Source organism: Phallusia mammillata, chromosome 3, assembly GCF_965637545.1.
Source record: "Phallusia mammillata chromosome 3, kaPhaMamm4.hap1.1, whole genome shotgun sequence".
Classification (NCBI taxonomy): Eukaryota; Metazoa; Chordata; class Ascidiacea; order Phlebobranchia; family Ascidiidae; genus Phallusia; species Phallusia mammillata.
In genome coordinates this window covers 26573279-26598828 of record NC_137254.1, presented here as the reverse complement: position 1 = coordinate 26598828, position 25550 = coordinate 26573279, and the positions used below count along the sequence as shown (strand labels likewise).

Here is a 25550-nt window from a genome sequence, read left to right as displayed (position 1 = left end):
AAAATGTTGCAGGTAATTTCACTGTTTACAAGCAAACCTAGGATTTTAAGCAGGCTTTTTCCCGTTGCTGCAACGAATAGCTAAATTTTTGTTGTTCTTTGCATGTTGCCTTTGCGTGTTGTACTTACGGTTTTGCATGTCACCTGTGCTTAGTACACTATTCGGTTATCAGCAACGGGAGAAATATATTACCGTTTGAGAAACTTTACGCTTGCACGAATGCTGCTGTCAGTTTTGTTGCAGATGTTTGTCGGAGCATCAGAAAGCCAGTGGAAAAATCCAGTTTATTTCAATGGCGCATGGAACATTGTGAGTTTAGGTTACGCTTCTATTTAACTTTACAAAGTTGACGCTTCTATAAACTTGCTGTTTTGTTTCAGACGGTCGCCAAACCACCACCAGACAAGCATCAAAACCAAGTGCGAAAACAAAACCTGAAGCAATCCAATTTATATTGTAAAACAGTAACAACACCTTCCCAAATGCAAGTTAATCTCCTATCAGTCGTATTCGCTAAAGTGCATTTGTATTTTCCGTTTGTTATATTTCATACTGTATTTTTCATACAGTTCCTTCTACGACCAGCGCCACTCACACAAGAAAATGTTGCTTTATTCAACACTGCTGGGATCGAGTCGTTCGTCGATATACAGGTAATTTTATTATGCCACTCTTTCTTCATACCCTATCACACAAACCTGAATGTTATATTTGATACTGATCTTGTTTCGCAGAAATTTGACACTGGCGCTGCTCACAAGAAACCACAGCTGTATGGACGACCTCATCAAGTTTATCAAGAAATAGGTAATTTACTAACCAGCGTACGAAACGGCTGTCTCATTTACTTCGTATTAATAACTTGTATCGTATTGCAGGCTGGTTATTCTTCACCGCTTGCAAGCAAAAAAATCTTTATACGTCATGGATTTTCTCTCGTGAACACCAAGGACTCACCTACGCTGTCATGCAGACCCGCATGAATTCGTTGTGAAGAAAACTTGGGCGATGAGAAACTACCAAAGATGACTTTACAACCGGAATATTCCAGGTGATTTTTTTCCCCCTAAAAACATAAACAGGTGGTTGACCTGGATACGTTTTTATATTTCATGATGTTGGGTCGTTTTGCTACAGGTTTTCTGGCATTATCTTACGTTGCCACCTGGAAGATTGGATTTGGGAAACATCAACAAATGGTTTCCCGCATAATCTGCGACCTCAAGTCCAGTAAAGACCCAATAGTTGAGTTGTAGTATAGCAAGTATTCAAATTTGGCATGTTACACTTTACATTTTGCATGTCACGCGTGTTCTTTCAGTTCACAACATATGTAAAAATGTTGACAAGCTCCGTATATCAAATGTTGCTATGAGTTTTGTTGCAGATGTTTGTCCATTTACGCTTCTACTTTTTGTTCCGAAGTCAGTAAAGCAGTGGAGAAATCCGGTTCATTTGCGAACATTTTAGAAGTAAAGTATAAACAACCTTAAGAGGTTTAGTTTAAAAAAATGCTATTTTATGTTTTTGATTCAGATCCTTCGAGCTATGCTGTCTTGCAGACACGTATGGATCTAGCAGTTAAATCTTCGAGTGAAGATGTCGACAGCCTGACCAACATTCCAGTGTTTCTGTATGATGTGTTATTTGCAATCTTATTTTGTGAAACAAGCGTCTTGGAGAATGGATTTTGACGAGGCATCTTTTCATTTGTGAATCACATTTGGATCTTGCCTGTAAGTTGTTGTAATTTATGTTTTTGCTAGTCGATGTTTTTACGTTTTTTTCTGTCGTTTGTTCTTTAGTAACACATGGCGAAGAAGAGTTGGCAATGAGGGACGACTAAACAAAAGTTTATTACTACCCGTGCAATGGCATCCGTGTGACGTTCCAAAGGCAAGCGTGCTGATTGGTGGACCAAAAAGAAAAAAAGGTTCCGACATATCTTCAGCGCGTGCTGGCGGTTATTCTTCTCCTGCTCGTGTCGGAGGTGGATAGGCTAATGAGATATGCAGGTGACTTTATTCATTGATGATGTCGATGTAGAGTAAACTAAGGTACACACTTGTTTGCTTCTGCAACGTTACCGAAAGCAATGTGTTAAATAGGTTTTAGTAGCTTTTCGAAATACATGCTACTGTTGCTATGTGGATACATGGTGGATGGTTTTGTTTTAGGCTTCGTTTAGATTTTCGTGCATCCAATGATGGTTATACCGCCGACTGGACATTTGATTGCATGAATGGAATTTTCTGTTTTACGTCAATCTTGCAGGCATGTGAATGTTTACATTTATTCCCTATATTGAAACGCCTGGGATTAGACATAAACATGTAAAGATAGTATAGCGTGCACATATTCTATCTTTGCATGTTAATCAAAACGTAGAGTAACTTAATTAAATACTGCGTTTTGTTTCTTGTTGCGCTTCATTTTGTTTTTACAGGAAAGAGTCGCGTTGAACCAAAAAGAAAATTATAGTCGAGTAACCGAAAAGGATTACAGCGGAAAGATGCAGGTAACTTGTCAATTTGAAATCTCGCTGGTCTAATGTGGACGTAAATATGTATGCTACGTGCCAAAATCCAATTCAAAAGGTTAACTGATGTACGTGTTCGTTTTTGTGGAACAGATAGATTGGGACCGGATGATGCATCTATTTATCAGACTTCTCTCTCTCACTTCTGCATTACACATCAAATTTTTCCTCGCCAGTGAGTTTTATTATGTTTTTTTTATGTAAGTCCTGGTGTTTGATTCTTTGTGGGTACTAGGTTTGTGAAATGTCAATCTTGTTGCAGTAATTCGTTGTGAAGAAAACTTGGGCGATGAGAAACTACCAAAGATGACTTTACAACCGAAATATTCCAGGTGATTTTTTCCCCCTGAAAACATAAACAGGAGGTTGACCTAGATACGTTTTTATATTTCATGATGTTGGGTCGTTTTGCTACAGGTTTTCTGGCATTATCTTACGTTGCCACCTGGAAGATTGGATTTGGGAAACATCAACAAATGGTTTCCCGCATAATCTGCGACCTCAAGTCCAGTAAAGACCCAATAGTTAAGTTGTAGTATAGCAAGTATTCAAATTTGGCATGTTACACTTTACATTTTGCATGTCACGCGTGTTCTTTCAGTTCACAACATATGTAAAAATGTTGACAAGCTCCGTACATCAAATGTTGCTATGAGTTTTGTTGCAGATGTTTGACCATTTACGCTTCTACTTTTTGTTCCGAAGCCAGTAAAGCAGTGGAGAAATCCGGTTCATTTGCGAACATTTTAGAAGTAAAGTACAAACAACCTTAAGAGGTATAGTTTAAAAAACAATGCTATTTTATGTTTTTGATTCAGATCCTTCGAGCTATGCTGTCTTGCAGACACGTATGGATCCAGCAGTTAAATCTTCGAGTGAAGATGTCGACAGCCTGACCAACATTCCAGTGTTTCTGTATGACGTGTTATTTGCAATCTTATTTTGTGAAACAAGCGTCTTGGAGAATGGATTTTGACGAGGCATCTTTTCATTTGTGAATCACATTTGGATCTTGCCTGTAAGTTGTTGTAATTTATGTTTTTGCTAGTCGATGTTTTTACGTTTTTTTCTGTCGTTTGTTCTTTAGTAACACATGGCGAAGAAGAGTTGGCAATGAGGGACGACTAAACAAAAGCTGAAAAACTATATCACGTCTTACTTTGCAGTAAGTTTTGTTTAAATATTCTGTTTTGTGACAACAAATGTTGTTATGCTAAGTTTTTTTGCTGATTGATACTTTTGTGTTTTTTAGGCGTCGGCGATGGGATATGTCAACAATGACTTACGGCAAAAAGTTGCAGGTAACTTCACTGTTTACAAGCAAACCTAGGATTTTAAGCAGGCATTTTCCCGTTGCTGCAACGAATAACTTAAGTTTTGTTGTTCTTTGCATGTTGCCTTGGCGTGTTCTACTTACGGTTTTGCATGTCACCTGTGCTTAGTACACTATTCGGTTATCAGCAACGGGAGAATTATATTACCCTTTGTGAAACTTTACGCTTGCACGTTAAACTCGAATGCTGCTGTCAGTTTTGTTGCAGATGTTTGTCGGAGCATCAGAAAGCCAGTGGAATAATCCAGTTTATTTCAATGGCGCATGGAACATTGTGAGTTTAGGTTACGCTTCTATTTAACTTTACAAAGTTGACGCTTCTATAAACTTGCTGTTTTGTTTCAGACGGTCGCCAAACCACCACCAGACAAGCATCAAAACCAAGTGCGAAAACAAAACCTGAAGCAATCCAATTTATATTGTAAAACAGTACCAACACCTTCCCAAATGCAAGTTAATCTCCTATCAGTCGTATTCGCTAAACTGCATTTGTATTTTCCGTTTGTTATATTTCATACTGTATTTTTCATGCAGTTCCTTCTACGACCAGCGCCACTCACACAAGACAATGTTGCTTTATTCAACACTGCTGGGATCGAGTCGTTCGTCGATATACAGGTAATTATGGGTCCCCTTCCCTGAAGGGGACACATATTGATTTTACTCAAATTGTTTTTGTTTTTTTCTTCTTTTTTCTTCTCCCCAAAGTTTATCCGACTCGTTTTTCCATCAAATCCTTGATGGATTTGCATGAAATTTACACAGATGGTAGATGTAGTTATGTAGATGTGCATCCCACTTTGTTTTTGTTGATAACCCCAGTATTTACCCCGCTAGCCCCCTAAAATGGGTATTTTCCCCCCAAAGTTTGTCCGACTCGTTTTTCCATCAAATGTTTGATGGATTTGGCTGAAATTTACACAGATGGTAGATGTAGTTATGTAGATGTGCATCCCACTTTGTTTTTGTTGATAACCCCAGTATTTACCCCGCTAGCCCCCTAAAATGGGTATTTTCCCCCGAAGTTTGTCTGACTCGTTTTTCTATCAAATCCTTGATGGATTTGGATGAAATTTACACAGATGGTAGATGTAGTTATGTAGATGTGCTTCCCACTTCGTTTTTGTTGATAACCCCAGTATTTACCCCGCTAGCCCCCTAAAATGTGTGAGTTTTTAAACAGTGTCAGAATTGGCTGAAATTTGGATAGCTTGTAGAGTATGCCATTTGTAGATGTCGATTGGTGTGTTCAACCATGTAGCCCCATCATTTACCCCACAAGCCCCTAAAGTGTAAAACGTATTTGTATGTTACTGGGCACCACAAACGAAAGATTTCTGTTGCTCAATAGTGTTACAAGGGCAAGCAGTTGTATGTTACTCTTTTATGACTTTGTGGATTGCTTGGTGAACGTTAGTAAGGGGGTTGTTAACAGCCCTATGACATCTGAAACATTAACGGTTGTCGCTCAAAACACCTCTAGTGGTCGAAATTTTAAACATTGGCGGATTGGGCTGAAATTTTGCAGTACTATTGATTGAGTCATTGAGATTTCATATTTTTTTAGTTTGTGTGTCTGACCCCATTAGTTACCCCACTAGTACTCTACAATGGGTCAGTTTTTTAAACAGTGTCGGGATTGGATAAAATTTGGGGTAGTATGTGGACTATGCTATTTGTAGGTTTCAGTTGATGTGTTTTACCTTTAGCCCCAACATTTACTCAACTAGCCCCCTAAAATAAATGAACTTTTAAAAAACATTCTAATTATATGAAATTTTGCAAAGTTTATTAAACATGCTCAAATGTTATGTTTTTACATAGTATTATTATTTAAGCCCAGTCCCGATCACTGCGTTTTACCTTACAACACTAAACTTTCACATGGTTATCTCTTGAAATGCATTATCTACAACTTTGCATGTGTGGGGACCCATGAGCTTCTGCTTGCAGAAACAACTAAGGTTATAAAAGATAGTGGAAGGTATGGGACCCAATATAAAATAAGCATAGGAAATATATCAATGTTTTAAAATAGGTTATAGTGTATATGCAAGGGCAATATGTGCTAAGCCACCCTTCTAGTTTATCACATCTTTTGATAAAATTTGTACCTAAATTACATTATTTGGAACAAATAGGGTTTTAATTGTCATGCTTCAACAATAAAGAATAAAAACATATTTTGTGTAGGGGTTTTTGAACACTTTTTTTGGGGATGTAACAACATTTTAAAGAACCATATCTTAGCTGACAATTTCAGACTCTATTTGAATGATTTCAGACTCTATTTGATGCCATATTTTGTGGGCGAAATTGATATCCACAGTGGCTTGTATTACGAGATACATAGACTGATTTGAGTGTGCTGAAACAGTTGGCTAATATATGTCAAATGTGTAACTGGAATTGTCTGTTGAGCGTATGTGGCCAGGATTTCCATACTAGTATATCTTTAACATTTTTAAGAATTGGTAAAAAAGTGAATTGATTATGCAAAGCTTCCAACAAAAATAAAACTAATATTTTTACAGTTTTTTCTTGGCAATGTCGCATACCAGGAAGCGTTGAATGTAACAGACATGGCTGTTGTGAATATCATGTCATCTATGTCTGGAGTCTTCACTCTGATTCTTGCTGGAATGTTTCCTTCAAGGCCAGCCGACCAGTTTTCGTTGACAAAGTTTTTGGCTATTCTTGTCTAGTAAGTTCATTATCAGATGTTATATTTTCACTGTTTGTTGTGTCAGACTCTATTACAAGCCAACTTGTTCTGCAAAAGGTTGATTTAACAACTTTGCATGTGCGTTTTGCTTATATGAAACCTAATGCAGGGTTCCCGCGGGTATGGAAAACCTGGAAAGGTTATGGAATTTAAATTTGTATTTTTAAGGCCTGAAAAAGTTTTGAAAAAAGCCAACTTTAGCAAAAGTCCTTGGAAAAGTATGGAATTTGGCGCCTGAAAATGCCAGATAGAGATAAGAATTTCAAATTACGTAACGTTTGTATATTCGTTGCAATTGCAAGTATGGAAAATTGGCTACATATACCAAAGCCTCTTTTCTAGTTTTATTATGCCACTCTTTCTTCATACCCTATTACACAAACCTGAATGTTATATTTGATACTGTACTTGTTTCGCAGAAATTTGACACTGGCGCTGCTCACAAGAAACCACAGCTGTATGGACGACCTCATCAAGTTTATCAAGAAATAGGTAATTTACTAAACCAGCGTACGAAACGGCTGTCTCATTTACTTCGTATTAATAACTTGTATCGTATTGCAGGCTGGTTATACTTCACCGCTTGCAAGCACAAAAATCTTTATACGTCATGGATTTTCTCTCGTGAACACCAAGGACTCACCTACGCTGTCATGCAGACCCGTATGAATCCAGCAGTGAAAAAAGATAGCGACAGCCTGACCAATATTCCAATCTTTCACAGGTTAGTCCATCCTCAGTTTGTGAATCAAATAAGTTTTTTCTGTAAATTACAAATATATTGTTGATGCAATCTTATTTTGTTTAACAGACGACGTATTGGAGAATGGATGTAGACGATGCATCTTTTTACTTGTGAATCACATTTGGATCTTGCCTGTAAGTTGTTTGAATTGATGTTTTTGCTCAGTTGTCAGCAACGGTAGAAGTATAACCCATTTTTAATGTAAGTTTAAGTTGCGCTGATGTGGGTTAACACTTCCATTTAACTTTACAAAGTTGACACTTCTACAAACTTCAGTTTTGTTTCAGACGTTCGCCAAACCACCTCCAGACAAGCATACGAAACCTGAAGGATCCAGTTTATATTCTACAACACCATCATTCCAAATGTAAGTTGTAGTAGAGTTGTTTTGTAGCAAGTTGACTGTTTTAAACTGAATGTTCTATTTGATACTTTACTTGATATCAAACACCACCACCACCACTGTCTCTTTCACTTCGTACTAACAACTCATACTTTATTGCAGGAGGCTATCCTTCACCGCTTGCGAGGACAAAAACTTTCTACGTTAAGGATTTTTCCTCGTGAACACCGCGAACTAAAACCGAAGGCAAGTATAATTTAAATATTTATATACTGTATTTAAATAAATTGTATTTTGATGATGCCAACATGGAAAGGCCGTTTAAACGTGCACTTATTCTGTCTTTACATGTTGTATTTTTCAAACGTAGTATATTGTAAAAGATGTTGCAAATTATGGCTACCTGATGCTGTTTAATTTTCATTTTACAGAAAAACAAGTGAATTGAGGCGGACGAAGATGGACTGATATGGAACAGAAAAACTTTCTTTCTGTTTTGTTGCAAACCATATCACGTCTTACTTTGCTGTAGGTTTTGTTTAAATGTTCTGTTTTCTGACAACAAATGTTGTCATGCTAAGTTTTTTTTGCTGATTTTTACTTTTGTGTTTTTTAGGCGTCGGCGATTGGATGCGTCAACAATGACTTACGGCAAAATGTTGCAGGTAATTTCACTGTTTACAAGCAAACCTAGGATTTTAAGCATGCTTTTTCCCGTTGCTGCAACGAATAGCTAAATTTTTGTTGTTCTTTGCATGTTGCCTTTGCGTGTTGTACTTACGGTTTTGCATGTCACCTGTGCTTAGTACACTATTCGGTTATCAGCAACGGGAGAAATATATTACCGTTTGAGAAACTTTACGCTTGCACGAATACTGCTGTCAGTTTTGTTGCAGATGTATGTCGGAGCATCCGAAAGCCAGCGGAATAATCCACTTGATTTCAACGACGCAGGGAACATTGTAAGGTGAGGTTACGCTTCTATTTAACTTTACAAAGTTGACTTCTATAAACTTGCTGTTTTGTTTAAGACGGTCGCCAAACCACCACCAGACAAGCATCAAAACCAAGTGCGAAAACAAAACCTGAAGCAATCCAATTTATATTGTAAAACAGTAACAACACCTTCCCAAATGTAAGTTAATCTCCTATCAGTCGTATTCGCTAAAGTGCATTTGTCTTTTCCGTTTGTTATATTTCATACTGTATTTTTCATACAGTTCCTTCTACGACCAGCGCCACTCACACAAGAAAATGTTGCTTTATTCAACACTGCTGGGATCGAGTCGTTCTTCGATAAACAGGTAATTTTATTATGCCACTCTTTCTTCATACCCTATCACACAAACCCGAATATTATACTTGATACTGTACTTGTTTCACAGACATTTGACACTGGCGCTGCTCACAAGAAACCACAGCCGCATGGACGACCTCATCAAGTTTATCAAGCAATAGGTAATTTACTGAACCACCATATAAAACCGCTGTCTCATTTACTTCGTATTAATAACTTGTATCTTATAGCAGGCTGGTTATACTTCACCGCTTGCAAGAAAAAAAAATCTTTATACGTCATGGATTTTCTCTCGTGAACACCAAGGACTCACCTACGCTGTCATGCAGACCCGCATGAATCCAGCCGTTAAAAGATAGCGACATCCTGACCAACATTCCAATCTTTCACAGGTTAGTACATCCTCAATTTGTGAACCAAATTAGTTTTTTCTGTAAATTACAAACATATTGTTGATGCAATTTTATTTTGTGTAACAGACGACGTATTGGAGAATGGATGTGGCGATGCATCTTTTTACTTGTGAATCACATTTGGATCTTGCCTGTAAGTTGTTTTAATTGATGTTTTTGCTCAGTTGTCAGCAACGGTAGAAGTATAACCCATTTTTAATGTAAGTTTAAGTTGCGCTGATGTGGGTTAACACTTCCATTTAACTTTACAAAGTTGACACTTCTACAAACTTCAGTTTTGTTTCAGACGTTCGCCAAACCACCTCCAGACAAGCATACGAAACCTGAAGGATCCAGTTTATATTCTACAACACCATCATTCCAAATGTAAGTTGTAGTAGAGATGTTTTGTAGCAAGTTGACTGTTTTAAACTGAATGTTCTATTTGATACTTTACTTGTTCTCAATATCAAACACCACCACGATTGTATCTTTCACTTCGTACTAACAACTTATACTTTATTGCAGGAGGCTATCATCTTTCACCGCTTGCGAGGACAAAAACTTTCTACGTTAAGGATTTTTCCTCGTGAACACCGCGAACTAAAACCGAAGGCAAGTATAATTTAACTATTTATATACTGTATTTAAATAAATTGTGTTTTGATGATGCCAACGTGGAAAGGCCGTTTAAACGTGCACTTATCCTGTCTTTACATGTTGTATTTTTCAAATATAATATATTGTAAAAGATGTTGCAAATTATGACCACCTGATGCTGTTTAATTTTCATTTTACAGAAAAACAAGTGAATTGAGGCGGACGAAGATGGACTGATATGGAAAAGAAAAGCTTTCTTTCTGTTTTGTTGCAAACCATATCACGTCTTACTTTGCTGTAAGTTTTGTTTAAATATTCTGTTTTCTGACAACCAATGTTGTTATTGCTAAGTTTTTTTTGCTGATTGATACTTTTGTGTTTTTTGGGCGTCGGCGATTGGATACGTCAACAATGACTTACGGCAAAATGTTGCAGGTAATTTCACTGTTTACAAGCAAACCTAGGATTTTAAGCAGGCATTTTCCCGTTGCTGCAACAAATAGCTAAATTTTTGTTGTTTTTTGCATGTTGACTTGGCGTATGCTACTTACGGTTTTGCATGTCACCTGTGCTTAGTGCACTATTCGGTTATCAGCAACGGGAGAAATATATTACCGTTTGTAAAACTTTACGCTTGCACGTTAAACTCGAATGCTGCTTTCAGTTTTGTTGCAGATGTTTGTCGGAGCATCAGAAAGCCAATGGAAAAATCCAGTTTATTTTAACGACGCAGGGAACATTGTGAGTTTCGGTTACGCTTCTATTTAACTTTACAAAGTTGACGCTTCTATAAACTTGCTGTTTTGTTTCAGACGGTCGCCAAACCACCACCAGACAAGCATCAAAACCAAGTGCGAAAACAAAACTTGAAGCATTTCAATTTATATTGTAAAACAGTAACAACACCTTCCCAAATGTAAGTTAATCTCCTGTCAGTCGTATTCGCTAAACTGCATTTGTGTTTTCCGTTTGTTATAGTTCATACTGTATTTTGCATACAGTTCCTTCTACGACCAGCGCCACTCACACAAGAAAATGTTGCTTTATTCAAGACTGCTGGGATCGAGTCGTTCGTCGATATACAGGTAATTTATTATGCCACTCTTTCTTCATACCCTATTATACAAACCTGAATGTTATATTTGATACTTTACTTGTTTCGCAGAAATTTGACACTGGCGCTGCTCACAAGAAACCACAGCCGTATGGACGACCTCATCAAGTTTATCAAGAAATAGGTAATTTACTGAACCAGCATACGAAACGGCTGTCTCATTTACTTCGTATTAATAACTTGTATCGTATTGCAGGCTGGTTATACTTCACCGCTTGCAAGCAACAAAAAAACTTTATACGTCATGGATTTTCTCTCGTGAACACCACGGACTCACATACGCTGTCATGCAGACCCGTATGGATCCAGCAGTTAAAATATAGCGACAGCCTGACCAATATCCCAATCTTTCACAGGTTAGTCCATCCTCAATTTGTGAATCCAATAAGTTTTTTCTGTAAATTACAAATATATTGTTGATGCAATCTTATTTAGTTTAACAGACGACGTACTGGAGAATGGATGTGGCTGATGCATCTTTTTACTTGTGAATCACATTTGGATCTTACCTGTAAGTTGTTTTAATTGATGTTTTTGCTCAGTTGTCAGCAACGGTAGAAGTATAACCCATTTTTAATATAAGTATAAGTTGCGCTTGTATAGGTTAACACTTCAATTTAACTTTACAAAGTTGACGCTTCTACAAACTTCAGTTTTGTTTCAGACGTTCGCCAAACCACCTCCAGACAAGCATACGAAACCTGAAGGATCCAGTTTGTATTCTTGTAAGTTGTAGTAGAGTTGTTTTGTAGCAAGTTGACTGTTTTAAACTGAATGTTCTATTTGATACTTTACTTGTTCTCAATATCAAACACCACCACCACCACTGTCTCTTTCACTTCGTACTAACAACTCATACTTTATTGCAGGAGGCTATCCTTCACCGCTTGCGAGGACAAAAACTTTCTACGTTAAGGAGTTTTCCTCGTGAACACCGCGAACTAATACCGAAGGCAAGTATAATGTAAATATTTATTTGCTGTATTTAAACAAATTGTGTTTTGATGATGCCAACATGGAAAGGCCGTTTAAACGTGCACTTTTCCTGTCTTTACATGTTGTATTTTTCAAACGTAATATATTGTAAAAGATGTTGCAAATTATGACGACCTGATGCTGTTTAATTTTCATTTTACAGAAAAACAAGTGAATTGAGGCGGACGAAGATGGACTGATATGGAAAAGAAAAGCTTTCTTTCTGTTTTGTTGCAAACCATATCACGTCTTACTTTGCTGTAAGTTTTGTTTAAATATTCTGTTTTCTGACAACCAATGTTGTTATTGCTCAGTTTTTTTTTTTGGCTGATTGATACTTTTGTGTTTTTCAGGCGTCGGCGATGGGATACGTCAACAATGACTTACGACAAAAAGTTTCAGGTAATTTCACTGTTTGCAAGCAAAGCTAGGATTTTAAGCAGGCGTTTTCCCGTTGCTGCAATGAATAGCTAAATTTTTGTTGTTCTTGGCGTGTTCTATTTACGGTTTTACATGTCACCTGTGCTTAGTACACTATTCGGTTATCAGCAACGGGAGAAATATATTACCCTTTGTGAAACTTTACGCTTGCACGTTAAACTCGAATGCTGCTGTCAGTTTTGTTGCAGATGTTTGTCGGAGCATCAGAAAGCCAGTGGAAAAAATCCAGTTTATTTCAACGACGCAGGGAACATTGTGAGTTTCGGTTACGCTTCTATTTAACTTTACAAAGTTGACGCTTCTATAAACTTGCTGTTTCGTTTCAGACGGTCGCCAAACCACCACCAGACAAGCATCAAAACCAAGTGCGAAAACAAAACCTGGAGCAATCCAATTTATATTGTAAAACAGTAACAACACCTTCCCAAATGTAAGTTAATCTCCTATCAGTCGTATTAGCTAAACTGCATTTGTGTTTTCCGTTTGTTATATGTCATACTGTATTTTTCATACAGTTCCTTCTACGACCAGCGTCACTCACACAAGAAAATGTTACTTTATACAGACTGCTGGGATCGAGTCGTTCGTCGATAAACAGGTAATTTTATTATGCCACTCTTTCTTCATACCCTATCACACAAACCCGAATGTTATATTTGATACTGAACTTGTTTCGCAGAAATTTGACACTGGCGCTACTCACAAGAAACCACAGCCGTATGGGCGACCTCATCAAGTTTATCAAGAAATAGGTAATTTACTGAACCAGCATACGAAACGGCTTTCTCATTTACTTCGTATTAATAACTTGTATCCTATAGCAGGCTGGTTATACTTCACCGCTTGCAAGAAAAAAATCTTTATACGTCATGGATTTTCTCTCGTGAACACCAAGGACTCACCTACGCTGTCCTGCTGAGCCGTATGAATCCAGCAGTTAAAAGATAGCGACAGCCTGACCAATATTCCAATCTTTCACAGGTTAGAACATCCTCAGTTTGTGAATCCAATAAGTTTGTTCTGTAAATTACAAATATATTGTTGATGCAATCTTATTTTGTTTAACAGACGATGTATTGGAGAATGCATGTGGCGATGCATCTTTTTACTTGTGAATCACATTTGGATCTTGCCTGTAAGTTGTTTGAATTGATGTTTTTGCTCAGTTGTCAGCAACGGTAGAAGTATAACCCATTTTTAATGTAAGTTTAAGTTGCGCTGATGTGGGTTAACACTTCAATTTAACTTTACAAAGTTGACGCTTCTACAAACTTCAGTTTTGTTTCAGACGTTCGCCAAACCACCTCCAGACAAGCATACGAAACCTGAAGGATCCAGTTTGTATTCTACAACACCATCATTCCAAATGTAAGTTGTAGTAGAGTTGTTTTGTAGCAAGTTGACTGTTTTAAACTGAATGTTCTATTTGATACTTTACTTGATATCAAACACCACCACGATTCTATCTTTCACTTCGTACTAACAACTCATACTTTATTGCAGGAGCTTGCGAGGACTGACGATTTTTCTTCGTGAACACCGCGAAGTAATACTGAAGGCAAGCATAATTTAACTATTTCTATACTGTATTTAAATAAATTGTGTTTTGATGATGCCAACATGGAAAGGCCGTTTAAACGTGCACTTATCCTGTCTTTGCATGTTGTATTTTTCAAACGTAATATATTGTAAAAGATGTTGCAAATTATGACGACCTGATGCTGTTTAATTTTCATTTTACAGAAAAACAAGTGAATTGAGGCGGACGAAGATGGACTGATATGGAACAGAAAAACTTTCTTTCTGTTTTGTTGCAAACCATATCACGTCTTACTTTGCTGTAAGTTTTGTTTAAATATTCTGTTTTCCGACAACAAATGTTGTTATTGCTAAGTTGTTTTTTGCTGATTGATACTTTTGTATTTTTTAGGCGTCGGCGATTGGATACGTCAACAATGACTTACGGCAAAAAGTTGCAGGTAATTTCAATGTTTACAAGCAAACCTAGGATTTTAAGCAGGCATTTTCCCGTTGCTGCAACAAATAGCTAAATTTTTGTTGTTCTTTGCATGTTGCCTTGGCGTGTTCTACTTACGGTTTTGCATGTCACCTGTGCTTAGCACACTATCGGTTATCAGCAACGGGCGGGAGAAATATATTACCGTTTGCAAAACTTTACGCTTGCATGTTAAACTCGAATGCTGCTGTCAGTTTAGTTACAGATGTTTGTCAGAGCATCAGAAAACCAGTGGAAAAATCGAGTTTATTTCAACGACGCAGGGATCATTGTGAGTTTAGGTTACGCTTCTATTTAACTTTACAAAGTTGACGCTTCTATAAACTTGCTGTTTCGTTTCAGACGGTCGCCAAACCACCACCAGACAAGCATCAAAACCAAGTGCGAAAACAAAACCTGGAGCAATCCAATTTATATTGTAAAACAGTAACAACACCTTCCCAAATGTAAGTTATTCTCCTATCAGTCGTATTCGCTAAACTGCATTTGTGTTTTCCGTTTGTTATATTTCATACTGTACTTTTCATACAGTTCCTTCTACGACCAGCGCCACTCACACAAGAAACTGTTGCTTTATTCAAGACTGCTGGGTTCGAGTCGTTCATCGATAAACAGGTAATTTTATTATGCCACTGTTTCTTCATAGCCTATCACACATATCTAAATGTTATATTTGATACTGTAGTTGTTTCCTAGAAATTTTTATCCTAGAAAATCTGGTGAGCAGCGCCAGAAATCGTTGGTCTAATGTGGACTTAAATATGTATGCTACGTGCTAAAAACAAATTCAAAAGGTTAACTGATGTACGTGTTCCATGTGTAACAGATAGATTGCAGCCAGATGAGGCATCTATTTATCAGACTTCTCTCTCTCTTCTGCATACCACATAAAACTTTTAGTAAGTTTGGTTATATTTGTTTCTTACAAGTCTTATGTTTTTTATTGGAGCTTTTCGGTGCTTGGTTCCTTTGTGTGTACCAGGTTTGTTGTATGTCAATCTTGTTGCAGTATCTCGTTGTGAAAAAGCTTGGGCGATGAGAGACTACCCAAGATGACTTCACAACCAAAATATTCCAGGTCATCTTTTGTGCTAAAAACGTAAGCATGGGGTTGACTTCGATACGTTTTTATATTTCCTGATATTGGGTCGTTTTGTTATAGATTTTCTGGCAGTTTCTTACGTTGCCACATGGAATATTGGATTTGGGATACATCACCGAATAGTTTCCCGCATAATCCGTGACCTCAAGTTCAGGAAAGACCCAAAAGTTAAGTTGTAGTAATGCAAGTATTTTAATTTTGCATGTTATACTTTACATTTTGCATGTCACGTGTGTTCTTCCAGTTTCCAGCATGGGTGAAACTGTTAACAATAGAACTTTTAATGATAGCAATGGTATCTAGGTACATCAAATGTTGCTGTAAGTTTTCTTGCAGATGTTTGTCCATCTACGCTTCTACTTTTTGTTCCGAAGCCAGTAAAGCAGTGGAGAAATCCGGTTCATGTGCGAACATGTTAATAGTAAAGTATAAAAAACCTTAAGAGGTGTTGTTTAAATACATTGCTATTTCATGTTAATGATTCAGACCCTTTGACCAATGCTGTCTTGCAGACCAGCCTGACCAACATTCCAATCTTTCACAGGTTATTACAACTTCAATTTATAACTCAAATAAGCATTGGAATGCTAAATGTTTAGTTTTTTCTGCATGTTACAAAAAAATGTTTCTGTATGATGTGTTATTTGCAATCTTGTTTTGTTTAACAGACTTCTTGGAGAATAGATTCTGACGAGGCATCTTTTCACTTGTGAATCACATTTGGATTTTGCCTGTAAGTTTTTGTAATTTATGTTTTTGCAAGTCGATATTTTTATGTTTCTTTCTGTCGTTTGTTCTTTAGCAACACATGGCGAAGAAGAGTTGGCGATGAGGGACGACTATACAAAAGCTGAAAAACCATGTCACGTCACTTTGCGGTAAGTTCTGTTCAAATATTCTGTTTTGTGACAACAAATGTTGTTATGCTAAGTTTCTTTGCTAATTGGTACATTTGTGTTTTTAGGCGTCGGCGATGGGGAACGTCAACAATGACGTACGGCAAAAAGTTGCAGGTAATTTAACTGTTTCAACGAATAGCAAACTTTTTGTTCTTTTAGCATGTTGCATTGGCATGTTGCACATACGGTTTTGCATGTCACTTGTGCTTAGTGGACTATTCTGTTATCAGCAACGGGAAAGATATAACCCTTTTCAAAACTACTTTTACGCTTGTACGTTAAACATGAATGCTGCTGTCAGTTTTGTTGCAGATGTTTGTCGGAGCATCAGATAGCCGGTGAAAAAAATCTAGTATATTTCAACGGCGCAGGGAACATTGTAAGGTTAGGTTACGCTTCTATTTAGCTTTACAAAGTTGACGCTTCTATAAACTTGCTGTTTTGTTTCAGACGATCGCCAAACCACCACCAAACAAGTATCAAAACCAAGTGCGAAAACAAAACCTGGAGCAATCCAATTTATATTGTAAAACAGTTACAACACCTTCCCAAATGTAAGTTAATCTCTTATCAGTCGTATTCGCTAAACTGCATTTGTTATATTTCATACTGTATTTTTTATACAGTTCCTTCTACGACCAGCGTCACTCACACAAGAAAATGTTGCTTTATTCACGACTGCTGGGATCGAGTCGTTCGTCGATAAACAGGTAATTTTATTATGCCACTGTTTCTTCATAACCTATCACACAAACCCGAATATTATATTTGATACTGTACTTGTTTCGCAGAAATTTGACACTGGCGCTGCTCACAAGAAACCACAGCCGTATGGACGACCTCATCAAGAAATAGGTAATTTACTGAACCAGCATACGAAACGGCTGTCTTATTTACTTCGTATTAATAACTTGTATCGTATTGCAGGCTGGTTATACTTCACCGCTTGCAAGAAAAAAAATCTTTATACGTCATGGATTTTCTCTCGTGAACACCAAGGACTCATCTACGATGTCATGCAGACCCGTATGAATCCAGCAATTAAAAGATAGCGACAGCCTGACCAACATTCCAATCTTTCACAGGTTAGTACATCCTCAATTTGTGAATCAAACAAGTTTTTTCTGTAAATTACAAATATATTGTTGATGCAATCTTATTTTGTTTAACAGACGACGTACTTGAGAATGGATGCGGACGATGCATCTTTTTACTTGTGAATCACATTTGGATCTTGCCTGTAAGTTGTTTGAATTGATGTTTTTGCTCAGTTGTCAGCAACGGTAGAAGTATAACCCATTTTTAATGTAAGTTTAAGTTGCGCTCATGTGGGTTAACACTTCCATTTAACTTTACAAAGTTGACACTTCTACAAACTTCAGTTTTGTTTCAGACGTTCGCCAAACCACCTCCAGACAAGCATACGAAACCTGAAGGATCCAGTTTATATTCTACAACACCATCATTCCAAATGTAAGTTGTAGTAGAGTTGTTTTGTAGCAAGTTGACTGTTTTAAACTGAATGTTCTATTTGATACTTTACTTGATATCAAACACCACCACGATTCTATCTTTCACTTCGTACTAACAACTCATACTTTATTGCAGGAGCTTGCGAGGACTGACGATTTTTCTTCGTGAACACCGCGAAGTAATACTGAAGGCAAGCATAATTTAACTATTTATATACTGTATTTAAATAAATTGTGTTTTGATGATGCCAACATGGAAAGGCCGTTTAAACGTGCACTTATCCTGTCTTTGCATGTTGTATTTTTCAAACGTAATATATTGTAAAAGATGTTGCAAATTATGACGACCTGATGCTGTTTAATTTTCATTTTACAGAAAAACAAGTGAATTGAGGCGGACGAAGATGGACTGATATGGAACAGAAAAACTTTCTTTCTGTTTTGTTGCAGTATTGGCGATTTGCTTAAAATGCACATGTTTCTTTCTGTTTTAGATTCATACATAGCGTTTATATTTTATCGAATTTTTGCTATATTTTTGTTACAGAGCGCTTTGGGCTTTGTCGAGACTTTTTGCACAAGCGGTGATGAATTCTGCTGCAGCGGAGATGAATATTTTTTCAATTAGTCCGTTTTCCGTAAAATATAATTTGTGCATTTTGTTGCTTATTAGAGAGGGGGAAGGAGAAATTGTGGCCGCGGGTTTGAATCATAGGGAAGAGGGAGATTCGGGTTTAAATCAGAGGGAGGGGGAGATTCAGGTTTGCATCAGGGGTAGGAGTGAGATTCGGGTTTGCATCAGGGGAAGGGAGGTCTCGGGTTTGCATCAGGGGGAGGATTCGGGTTTTTTGTGAAATATAATTTGTGTATTTAATTAAAATTCGGAATGCACCAACTCTGTATTTTATGAAAGCAATAAAAAGAAACGAATGAACCAGAAAATTTTTTGTTAAACGATAACAAAATGATAAACAAAAACAAATCGACGAACAGCCGAACACACAAAACTGACGCAAACAAAAAACACACGTGAAACGCACAAAAACACAACTAACACACACAAAAAAACACGTGACACACACAGAACACATGTGACATGCACACACGTGACACGCACACATAAAACACGTGACACACACAGAACACACCACACACACACAAAACACGTGACACGCACACACACAAAAAACACGTGACACACACACAAAACACAAACGTGACACGCACACACACAAAACACACGTTGCACGCACACACACAAAACACGTGACACGCACACACACAGAACACGTGACACGCACACACACAAAACACACGTTGCACGCACACACCACAGATCGCGCGCACACCACACACACACAAAAAACACGTGACACACACAGAACACAACACACACCACACACACAAAAAAACACGTGACAAACACAACACACACAGAACACACCACACACACACGTGACACGCACACAAAACACACGTGACACACACAAAACACACGTGACACACACACAAAACACACGTTGCACACACACACACCGCGCACTCATTCTGCGCACACACAAAAAAAAACACGTGACACACACAGAACAGAACACACCACACACACACAAAACACACGTGACACGCACACAAAACACACGTGACACGCACATACACAAAACACGTGACACGCACACACACAGAACACACACAAAACACGTGACACGCACACACACTGCGCGCAAACACACACAAAACACACGTGACACGCACACACACAAAACACAAACGTGACATGCACACACACAAAACACACGTTGCACGCACACACAGACCGCGCACACACACACATCGCGCACTCATACCGCGCACACACCACACACACAAAACACGTGACACACACAGAACACAACACACACACAAAACACACGTGACACACACACAAAACACAAACGTGACACGCACACACACAAAACACACGTTGCACGCACACACACACACACCGCGCACACACCACACACACAAAAAAACACGTGACACACACAGAACACAACACACACAGAACACACCACACACACACAAAACACACGTGACACGCACACAAAACACACGTGACACGCACACACACAAAACACGTGACACACACACAAAACACGTGACACGCACACACACAAAACACGTGACACGCACACACACACACGTGACACACACACACCACAGACCGCGCAGACAAAACACACACACACCGCGCACTCATACCACGCGCACACACGTGACACGCACACACACAAAACACACGTGGCACGCACACACTAAAAAAAACACACGTGATACACACAGAACACAACACACGCAAAAAAAACACACGCACGCTGAATTCTGATGATGATGAATTCTGAAACAAGAAAACAACTGATTAAAACGATCAACAAAACAAACGATTAAACACAAAAAACAAAGTGTCCGCTGGATGATGATGATGAATTCTGAAACAAGAAAACAGCTGATTAAAACGATAAACAAAAAACAAAGTGTCCGCTGGATGATGATGAATTCTGAAACAAGAAAACAGCTGATTAAAACGATAAACAAAAAACACAAAAAACAAAGTGTCCGCTGGATGATGATGAATCTGAAACATGAAAACAGCTGATTAAAACGATAAACAAAAAACAAAGTGTCCGCTGGATGATGATGAATCTGAAACAAGAAAACAGCTAATTCAAACGACAAACAAAACACAACAACGATAAACACAAAAACAAAATGTCCGCAGGAGAATGATGAAGTCTGAAACAAGAAAACAGCTGATTAATACGATAAACAAAAAACACAAACGATTAAACAAAAAACAAACAAAATGTCCGCTGGCCGTTGATGAATCCTGAAACAAGAAAACAGCTGAATAAATCGATAAACAAAACACGTCAAGGATAAATAAATGTAAATAAATAATAATACACACAAAACAAAGTGTCCGCTGGATGATGATAAATTCTGAAACAAGAAAACAGCTGATTAAAACGACAAACAAAACACAACAACGATAAACACAAAAACAAAATGTCCGCAGGAGAATGATGAAGTCTGAAACAAAAAAACAGCTGATTAAAACGATAAACAAAAAACACAAACGAATAAACACAAAAAACAAAGTGTCCGCTGGATGATGATGAATCTGAAACAAGAAAACAGCTGATTCAAACGACAAACAAAACGCAACAACGATAAAAAACAAAACACAAAAACAAAATGTCCGCTGGCTGTTGATGAATCCTGAAACAAGAAAACAAGTGATTAAAACGATAAACAAAACACGTTAAGGATAAATAAATGTAAATAAATAATAATACTCACAAAACAAAGTGTCCGCTGGATGATGATGAATTCTGAAACAAGAAAACAGCTGATTAAAACGATAAACAAAAAACACATCAACGATAAAAAAAATAATACACAAAAACACAACAAAGATAAAAATGAAAAATAAAACACAGAACCAAATGTCCGCTTAAGGAAGATGAATTCTGAAACAAGAAAACAGCTGATTAAAACGATAAACACAAAAACAAAATGTCCGCTGTAGCATGATAAAGTCTGAAACAAGGAAACAGCTGATTAAAACGATAAACAAAACACAAAAACGATAAACAAAACACAAAAACCAAATGTCAGCATGAGGATGATTAATTCTGAAACAAGAAAACAGCTGATTAAAACGATATACAAAACCCATCAACGTTAAAAAACTAGAATAATTTAGTTTCGGTTCACTGCAAAATTAACTTACTGTAAATTTAAACTGAAGTCACTAAAATCAGGAAACTGTTTTCTGCAAAGCAAACGCATGAACGGAGCTAGACCCAACACGAATCTATACCAAGTTAGACGAAAAACATTATTACCTCGCCCGTTTTTCTCTTTCTCTTTTTATTGAAACAACCTTTATTAATCAATTCCCGGTTCGCATCCTTTCAAAGAAACTTCCGAGATCATAGAACGTTTCCTCAGCCCTAAAACAAGATGTCTTCACTTAAAAACAGATTACTACAACTCCACAAAACACTGTGTACTGTGGAATGCAGTGTTTACTCCGAATAATAACTTTACCTGTTAAATCTCCTCCTGAAACTTTGACTGCTTTAGACACAGCGACCTTCATCACAAGTTGCTAAAGAAAGAATGACAGATCACACACGGCCAAGGTCTGTCGGTTACCTTTTTTTCTTTTCTTCAACCAATCAGAACACTGGCTTTTGAAACGTCACACGGGCGGCGCCTTTATTGCACAAAGCAGTGGATTCCACCATTAGTCGAGCGCTGAAGGCGAAATGCGGAATAATGGGCGACAAACGTCGCTGCAGACCTGAAAAACAATACGAAATTGAAAAGTTGCTTTTTGCACTGGAGCTTGGTTATTGGTCAAACGAAAATAATTTTTCGAAGAAATACTCAACTTTGGGAGGGTTGCTGCCGAAATATTCGACTTTTCTTATTGGGTTCTAAACGCCCATGCCAACCTAACGAAACACAAATGGATTTAAATTGAAACCGGAAAATTGATATTTCAACTTCAATTGATAAATCGACGGAAAGGCTATGGTTTTTAGGCGTGCGAAATTGACAAATTGTAGGACAGATTTACGGAATATTCGAAATTTGAATGGATTCCAGGCGTCTATAGTGTCCTAGCGACCTCCCAATGGGTTTGAATTGCAATCGAAAAATTGATATTTAAACTCGAATTGATAAATCGACAGAAAGACCGGCTTTTAGTCGTGCGAAATTGTAAACCAATCAAAATAGGCGTGTACCTTTAATTTTGGAGCGTCCAAAAATCGAAAAAGGAAAAGGTTGTAGCCTTAGTGTATTTCGTAAAGTCGAGCAGAAATTTTGGGTTTGCGATTCGTATCAAAACTGTTTGGAGGGGCGGTAGGAGGCAGAAACCAAATAAAATCTGTTTGAAATCAACCAATTCAGGCGGTAACCCACTAAAATAGGCGTGTTTCTTTAATTTCGGGGGGGGGGGGGGGGAGGGGGTCAAAAAATCGAAAAAAGGGAAAGGCTACAGCCTTGGTGTTTTTCCTAAAATCGAGCAGAGATTTTGGCTTTGCGATACGTATTGAGGGGCGGTAAGAGGAAGAAACCGACTGGAATCAGTTAATTCAGGCGGGTAACCGACTAAAATAGGCGTGTATCTTTTATTTCGGGGGCCCAAAAATCTAAAAAGGGTAAAGGCTATAGACTTGGTGTTTTTCCTAAAATCGAGCAGAGATCTTGGGATTGCGATACGTATGAAAAATGGTTGGGAGGGGCGGTAGGAGGCAGGAACCGACTGGAATCAGTTTAAAATCACCCAATTCAGACGGTAACCCACTAAAATAGGCGTGTACCTTTTATTTCGGGGGGTCAAAAAATCGAAAAAAGGGAAAGGCTATAGCCTTGGTGTTTTTCCTAACATCGAGCAGAGATTATAGGTTTGCGATACGTATTTAAAATGCTTTTGAGGGGCGGTAGGAGGAAGAAACCGACTGGAATCAGTTTAAAATCAACCAATTAAGGCGGTAACCCACAGTCGTCCAAGTTTAAATTAAGTTAATTCGGGCAATAACCCACTAAAATAAGCGTGCATCTATTGTTTCGGGGGTCCAAAAATCGAAAAAAGGGAAGGCTGTAGCCTTGGTGTTGCTCCTGAAATCGAGCAGAAATTTTGGGTTTGCGATACGCATTTAAAACGGTTTGGAGGGGCTGTAGGAGGCAGAAACCGACTGGAATCAGTTAATTCAGGCGGGTAACCCACTAAAATAGGCGTGTATCTTTTATTTCGGGGGCCCAAAAATCTAAAAAGGGAAAAGGCTATAGCCTTGGTGTTTTTTCTAAAATCGAGCAGAGATTTTGGGTTTGCGATAGGTATTTAAAATGCTTTTGAGGGACGGTAGGAGGCAGAAACCGACTGGAATCAGTAGAAAATCAGTCAATTCGGGCCGTAACCCACTAAAATAGGCGTGTACCTTTTATTTCGGGGGGTCCAAAAATCGAAAAAAAGGAAAGGCTATAGCAATGGTTCTTAACCGGTGGGAAATTTCCCACTAGTGGGAAATTTAATGTTTTTAGAGGGAAATTATGTAAGTCAGGTAACCAAACTCGGGCCGTAGGTCTAACCCGGCTTTGAATTAATCGTTGAAAGTTGCTTTCCTAAAATTTTTCCGCAACAACATGTTAGAGTAATTTTTAACCTAGTTTTACAAGACGCATAAAAATCCAACACCGTTTGGTACATCACAGACATATCTGAAAGTATCAATGACTTTGCTATTGTGCGCGAATAAAGGCCTTTCCTTTGTTGATTGTCATGCAATAAATGACTATTGCAATCAGAGGAAACTCTTCAATATTCCAAAAACTTTAATCTCTCACAGAAGCACTATTTAAACTGAATAAGATTGCAGTATATACCTTTGGGGTTCCAGACCAAATCGCTTCACAAAATTATTTCATTTACAGAATAATTTTTTTGTTAACGTAGGGCACAAAACATCATTATGAAAATAACAGAGGGGGAAATTCGAAGCTAGTGATTGACTTTAGTGGGAAACCACACCAAAAAGGTTAAGAACCACTGGGCTATAGCCTTGGTATTTTTCCTAAAATCGAGCAGAAATTTTGGGTTTGCGATACATATTTGAAACGGCTTGGAAGGGCGATAGGAAGCCGAAACCGACTGGAATCACTTCAAAATCTGCCAATTCAGGCGGTAACTCACTAAGATAAGCGTATATCTTCCAAAAATCGAGAAAAAGGGAAAGGCTGTAGCCTTGGTATTTTTCCTAAAATCGAGCAGAAATTTTGGGTTTGCGAAACGTGTTCAAAACGGTTTGGAGGGGCGATAGGAGGCAGAAACCGACTGGAATCAGTTTAAATTAAGTTAATTCGGGCAATAACCAACTAAAATAGGCGTGTATCTATTGTTTCTGGGGTCCAAAAATTGAAAGGGAAATGCTATAGCCTTGGTGTTTCTCCTAAATTCGAGCAGAAATTTTGGGTTTGCGATACGCATTTAAAACGGTTTGGAGGGGCTGTAGGAGGCAGAAACCGACTGGAATCAGTTTAAATTAAGTTAATTCGGGCAATAACCAACTAAAATAGCCGTGTATCTATTGTTTCTGGGGGTCCAAAAATTGAAAGGGAAATGCTATAGCCTTGGTGTTTCTCCTAAATTCGAGCAGAAATTTTGGGTTTGCGATACGCATTTAAAACGGTTTGGAGAGGAGGTAGGAGAAAGAAACCGACTGGAATCAGTTTAAAATCACCCAATTCAGACGGTAACCCACTAAAATAGGCGTGTACCTTTTATTTCGGGGGGTCCAAAAATCGAAAAAAGGGAAAGGCTATAGCCTTGATATTTTTCCTAAAATCGAGCAGAGATTTTGGGTTTGCGAAACGTGTTCAAAACGGTTTGGAGGGGCGATAGGAGGCAGAAACCGACTGGAATCAGTTTAAATTAAGTTAATTCGGGCAATAACCAACTAAAATAGGCGTGTATCTATTGTTTCTGGGGTCCAAAAATTGAAAAAAGG

General features: G+C 37.9%; 4 protein-coding genes and 2 long non-coding RNA genes across 13 annotated transcripts; 5 read left to right on the top strand and 1 right to left on the bottom strand.

The window, feature by feature from the left end:
- The first annotated feature begins 1569 nt into the window (after positions 1–1569).
- Positions 1570–4315, top strand: LOC145218619 (uncharacterized). 2 transcript variants are annotated; one of them, XR_013857672.1, is made up of 11 exons: positions 1570–1736; positions 1806–2015; positions 2178–2518; positions 2633–2714; positions 2802–2871; positions 2957–3291; positions 3358–3557; positions 3627–3704; positions 3792–3840; positions 4070–4146; positions 4218–4315. It is a non-coding gene; the product is annotated as an uncharacterized LOC145218619 (long non-coding RNA). The 2 variants fall into 2 exon arrangements; XR_013857671.1 differs by having other exon boundaries at positions 3792–4146.
- LOC145219900 (uncharacterized) lies at positions 3390–7931 on the top strand. Its single transcript, XM_080087203.1, has 10 exons — positions 3390–3454; positions 3792–3840; positions 4218–4293; positions 4407–4490; positions 6407–6576; positions 7017–7089; positions 7162–7321; positions 7409–7476; positions 7630–7709; positions 7848–7931. The coding sequence occupies exons 1-8, from the start codon at positions 3390–3392 to the stop codon at positions 7431–7433; spliced, it is 702 nt and encodes a 233-aa protein (XP_079943329.1). The 3' UTR covers positions 7434–7476; positions 7630–7709; positions 7848–7931.
- Positions 7932–10288: 2357 nt separating this feature from the next.
- Positions 10289–11814, top strand: LOC145218458 (uncharacterized). Its single transcript, XM_080085859.1, has 7 exons — positions 10289–10715; positions 10787–10890; positions 10976–11059; positions 11140–11212; positions 11285–11444; positions 11524–11599; positions 11753–11814. Exons 1-4 carry the CDS (start codon positions 10626–10628, stop codon positions 11210–11212), a joined length of 351 nt encoding a protein of 116 aa, XP_079941985.1. The 5' UTR covers positions 10289–10625; the 3' UTR covers positions 11285–11444; positions 11524–11599; positions 11753–11814.
- Positions 11815–12047: 233 nt separating this feature from the next.
- LOC145218457 (uncharacterized) lies at positions 12048–13867 on the top strand. Its single transcript, XM_080085858.1, has 9 exons — positions 12048–12323; positions 12417–12465; positions 12682–12759; positions 12831–12934; positions 13020–13102; positions 13184–13256; positions 13329–13485; positions 13573–13639; positions 13793–13867. The coding sequence occupies exons 1-5, from the start codon at positions 12265–12267 to the stop codon at positions 13096–13098; spliced, it is 369 nt and encodes a 122-aa protein (XP_079941984.1). The 5' UTR covers positions 12048–12264; the 3' UTR covers positions 13099–13102; positions 13184–13256; positions 13329–13485; positions 13573–13639; positions 13793–13867.
- A 155-nt stretch (positions 13868–14022) lies between these two features.
- Positions 14023–19100, top strand: LOC145218455 (uncharacterized). 4 transcript variants are annotated; one of them, XM_080085852.1, is made up of 15 exons: positions 15349–15420; positions 15531–15620; positions 15684–16167; positions 16292–16356; positions 16426–16501; positions 16588–16636; positions 16824–16901; positions 16973–17076; positions 17149–17232; positions 17314–17377; positions 17450–17607; positions 17695–17762; positions 17916–17995; positions 18131–18185; positions 18371–19100. In XM_080085852.1, the coding sequence occupies exons 5-10, from the start codon at positions 16452–16454 to the stop codon at positions 17375–17377; spliced, it is 429 nt and encodes a 142-aa protein (XP_079941978.1). In that variant the 5' UTR covers positions 15349–15420; positions 15531–15620; positions 15684–16167; positions 16292–16356; positions 16426–16451; the 3' UTR covers positions 17450–17607; positions 17695–17762; positions 17916–17995; positions 18131–18185; positions 18371–19100. The 4 variants fall into 4 exon arrangements, with proteins under 4 accessions (XP_079941980.1, XP_079941979.1, XP_079941978.1 ...); XM_080085854.1 differs by lacking the exons at positions 16426–16501; positions 16588–16636; positions 16824–16901; ... (6 more) ...; positions 18131–18185; positions 18371–19100 and adding exons at positions 14023–14062; positions 14248–14344; positions 14435–14483; ... (1 more) ...; positions 14864–14967; positions 15053–15136 and having other exon boundaries at positions 15348–15420; positions 16292–16350; XM_080085855.1 differs by lacking the exons at positions 17450–17607; positions 17695–17762; positions 17916–17995; positions 18131–18185; positions 18371–19100 and having other exon boundaries at positions 16824–16906; positions 17314–17372.
- A 1425-nt stretch (positions 19101–20525) lies between these two features.
- On the bottom strand, positions 20526–22330 carry LOC145218459 (uncharacterized). 4 transcript variants are annotated; one of them, XR_013857625.1, is made up of 5 exons: positions 22084–22319; positions 21879–21986; positions 21764–21805; positions 21331–21362; positions 20526–21249 (listed from the first exon to the last, which is right to left on the bottom strand). It is a non-coding gene; the product is annotated as an uncharacterized LOC145218459 (long non-coding RNA). The 4 variants fall into 4 exon arrangements; XR_013857626.1 differs by lacking the exon at positions 21764–21805 and having other exon boundaries at positions 21331–21665; positions 22084–22330; XR_013857623.1 differs by having other exon boundaries at positions 21764–21986; positions 22084–22322.
- Positions 22331–25550: the final 3220 nt, after the last annotated feature.

What these genes read in the sequence shown, in the direction of transcription:
- LOC145218457 (XM_080085858.1), top strand. Translation starts at nt 12,265, where the DNA reads ATGGAAAAGAAAAGCTTTCTTTCTGTTTTGTTGCAAACCATATCACGT. An exon ending in ATATCACGTCTTACTTTGCT is followed by an intron (nt 12,324 to 12,416) that starts GTAAGTTTTGTT and finishes TGTGTTTTTCAG; the next exon opens with GCGTCGGCGATGGGATACGT. An exon ending in CTTACGACAAAAAGTTTCAG is followed by an intron (nt 12,466 to 12,681) that starts GTAATTTCACTG and finishes TGCTGCTGTCAG; the next exon opens with TTTTGTTGCAGATGTTTGTC.
- LOC145219900 (XM_080087203.1), top strand. Translation starts at nt 3,390, where the DNA reads ATGGATCCAGCAGTTAAATCTTCGAGTGAAGATGTCGACAGCCTGACC. An exon ending in ACCAACATTCCAGTGTTTCT is followed by an intron (nt 3,455 to 3,791) that starts GTATGACGTGTT and finishes TGTGTTTTTTAG; the next exon opens with GCGTCGGCGATGGGATATGT. An exon ending in TCAAGTTTATCAAGAAATAG is followed by an intron (nt 7,090 to 7,161) that starts GTAATTTACTAA and finishes ATCGTATTGCAG; the next exon opens with GCTGGTTATACTTCACCGCT.
- LOC145218455 (XM_080085852.1), top strand. Translation starts at nt 16,452, where the DNA reads ATGAGGGACGACTATACAAAAGCTGAAAAACCATGTCACGTCACTTTG. An exon ending in CGTACGGCAAAAAGTTGCAG is followed by an intron (nt 16,637 to 16,823) that starts GTAATTTAACTG and finishes TGCTGCTGTCAG; the next exon opens with TTTTGTTGCAGATGTTTGTC. An exon ending in TCAACGGCGCAGGGAACATT is followed by an intron (nt 16,902 to 16,972) that starts GTAAGGTTAGGT and finishes GTTTTGTTTCAG; the next exon opens with ACGATCGCCAAACCACCACC.
- LOC145218458 (XM_080085859.1), top strand. Translation starts at nt 10,626, where the DNA reads ATGCTGCTTTCAGTTTTGTTGCAGATGTTTGTCGGAGCATCAGAAAGC. An exon ending in TTAACGACGCAGGGAACATT is followed by an intron (nt 10,716 to 10,786) that starts GTGAGTTTCGGT and finishes GTTTTGTTTCAG; the next exon opens with ACGGTCGCCAAACCACCACC. An exon ending in AGTCGTTCGTCGATATACAG is followed by an intron (nt 11,060 to 11,139) that starts GTAATTTATTAT and finishes CTTGTTTCGCAG; the next exon opens with AAATTTGACACTGGCGCTGC.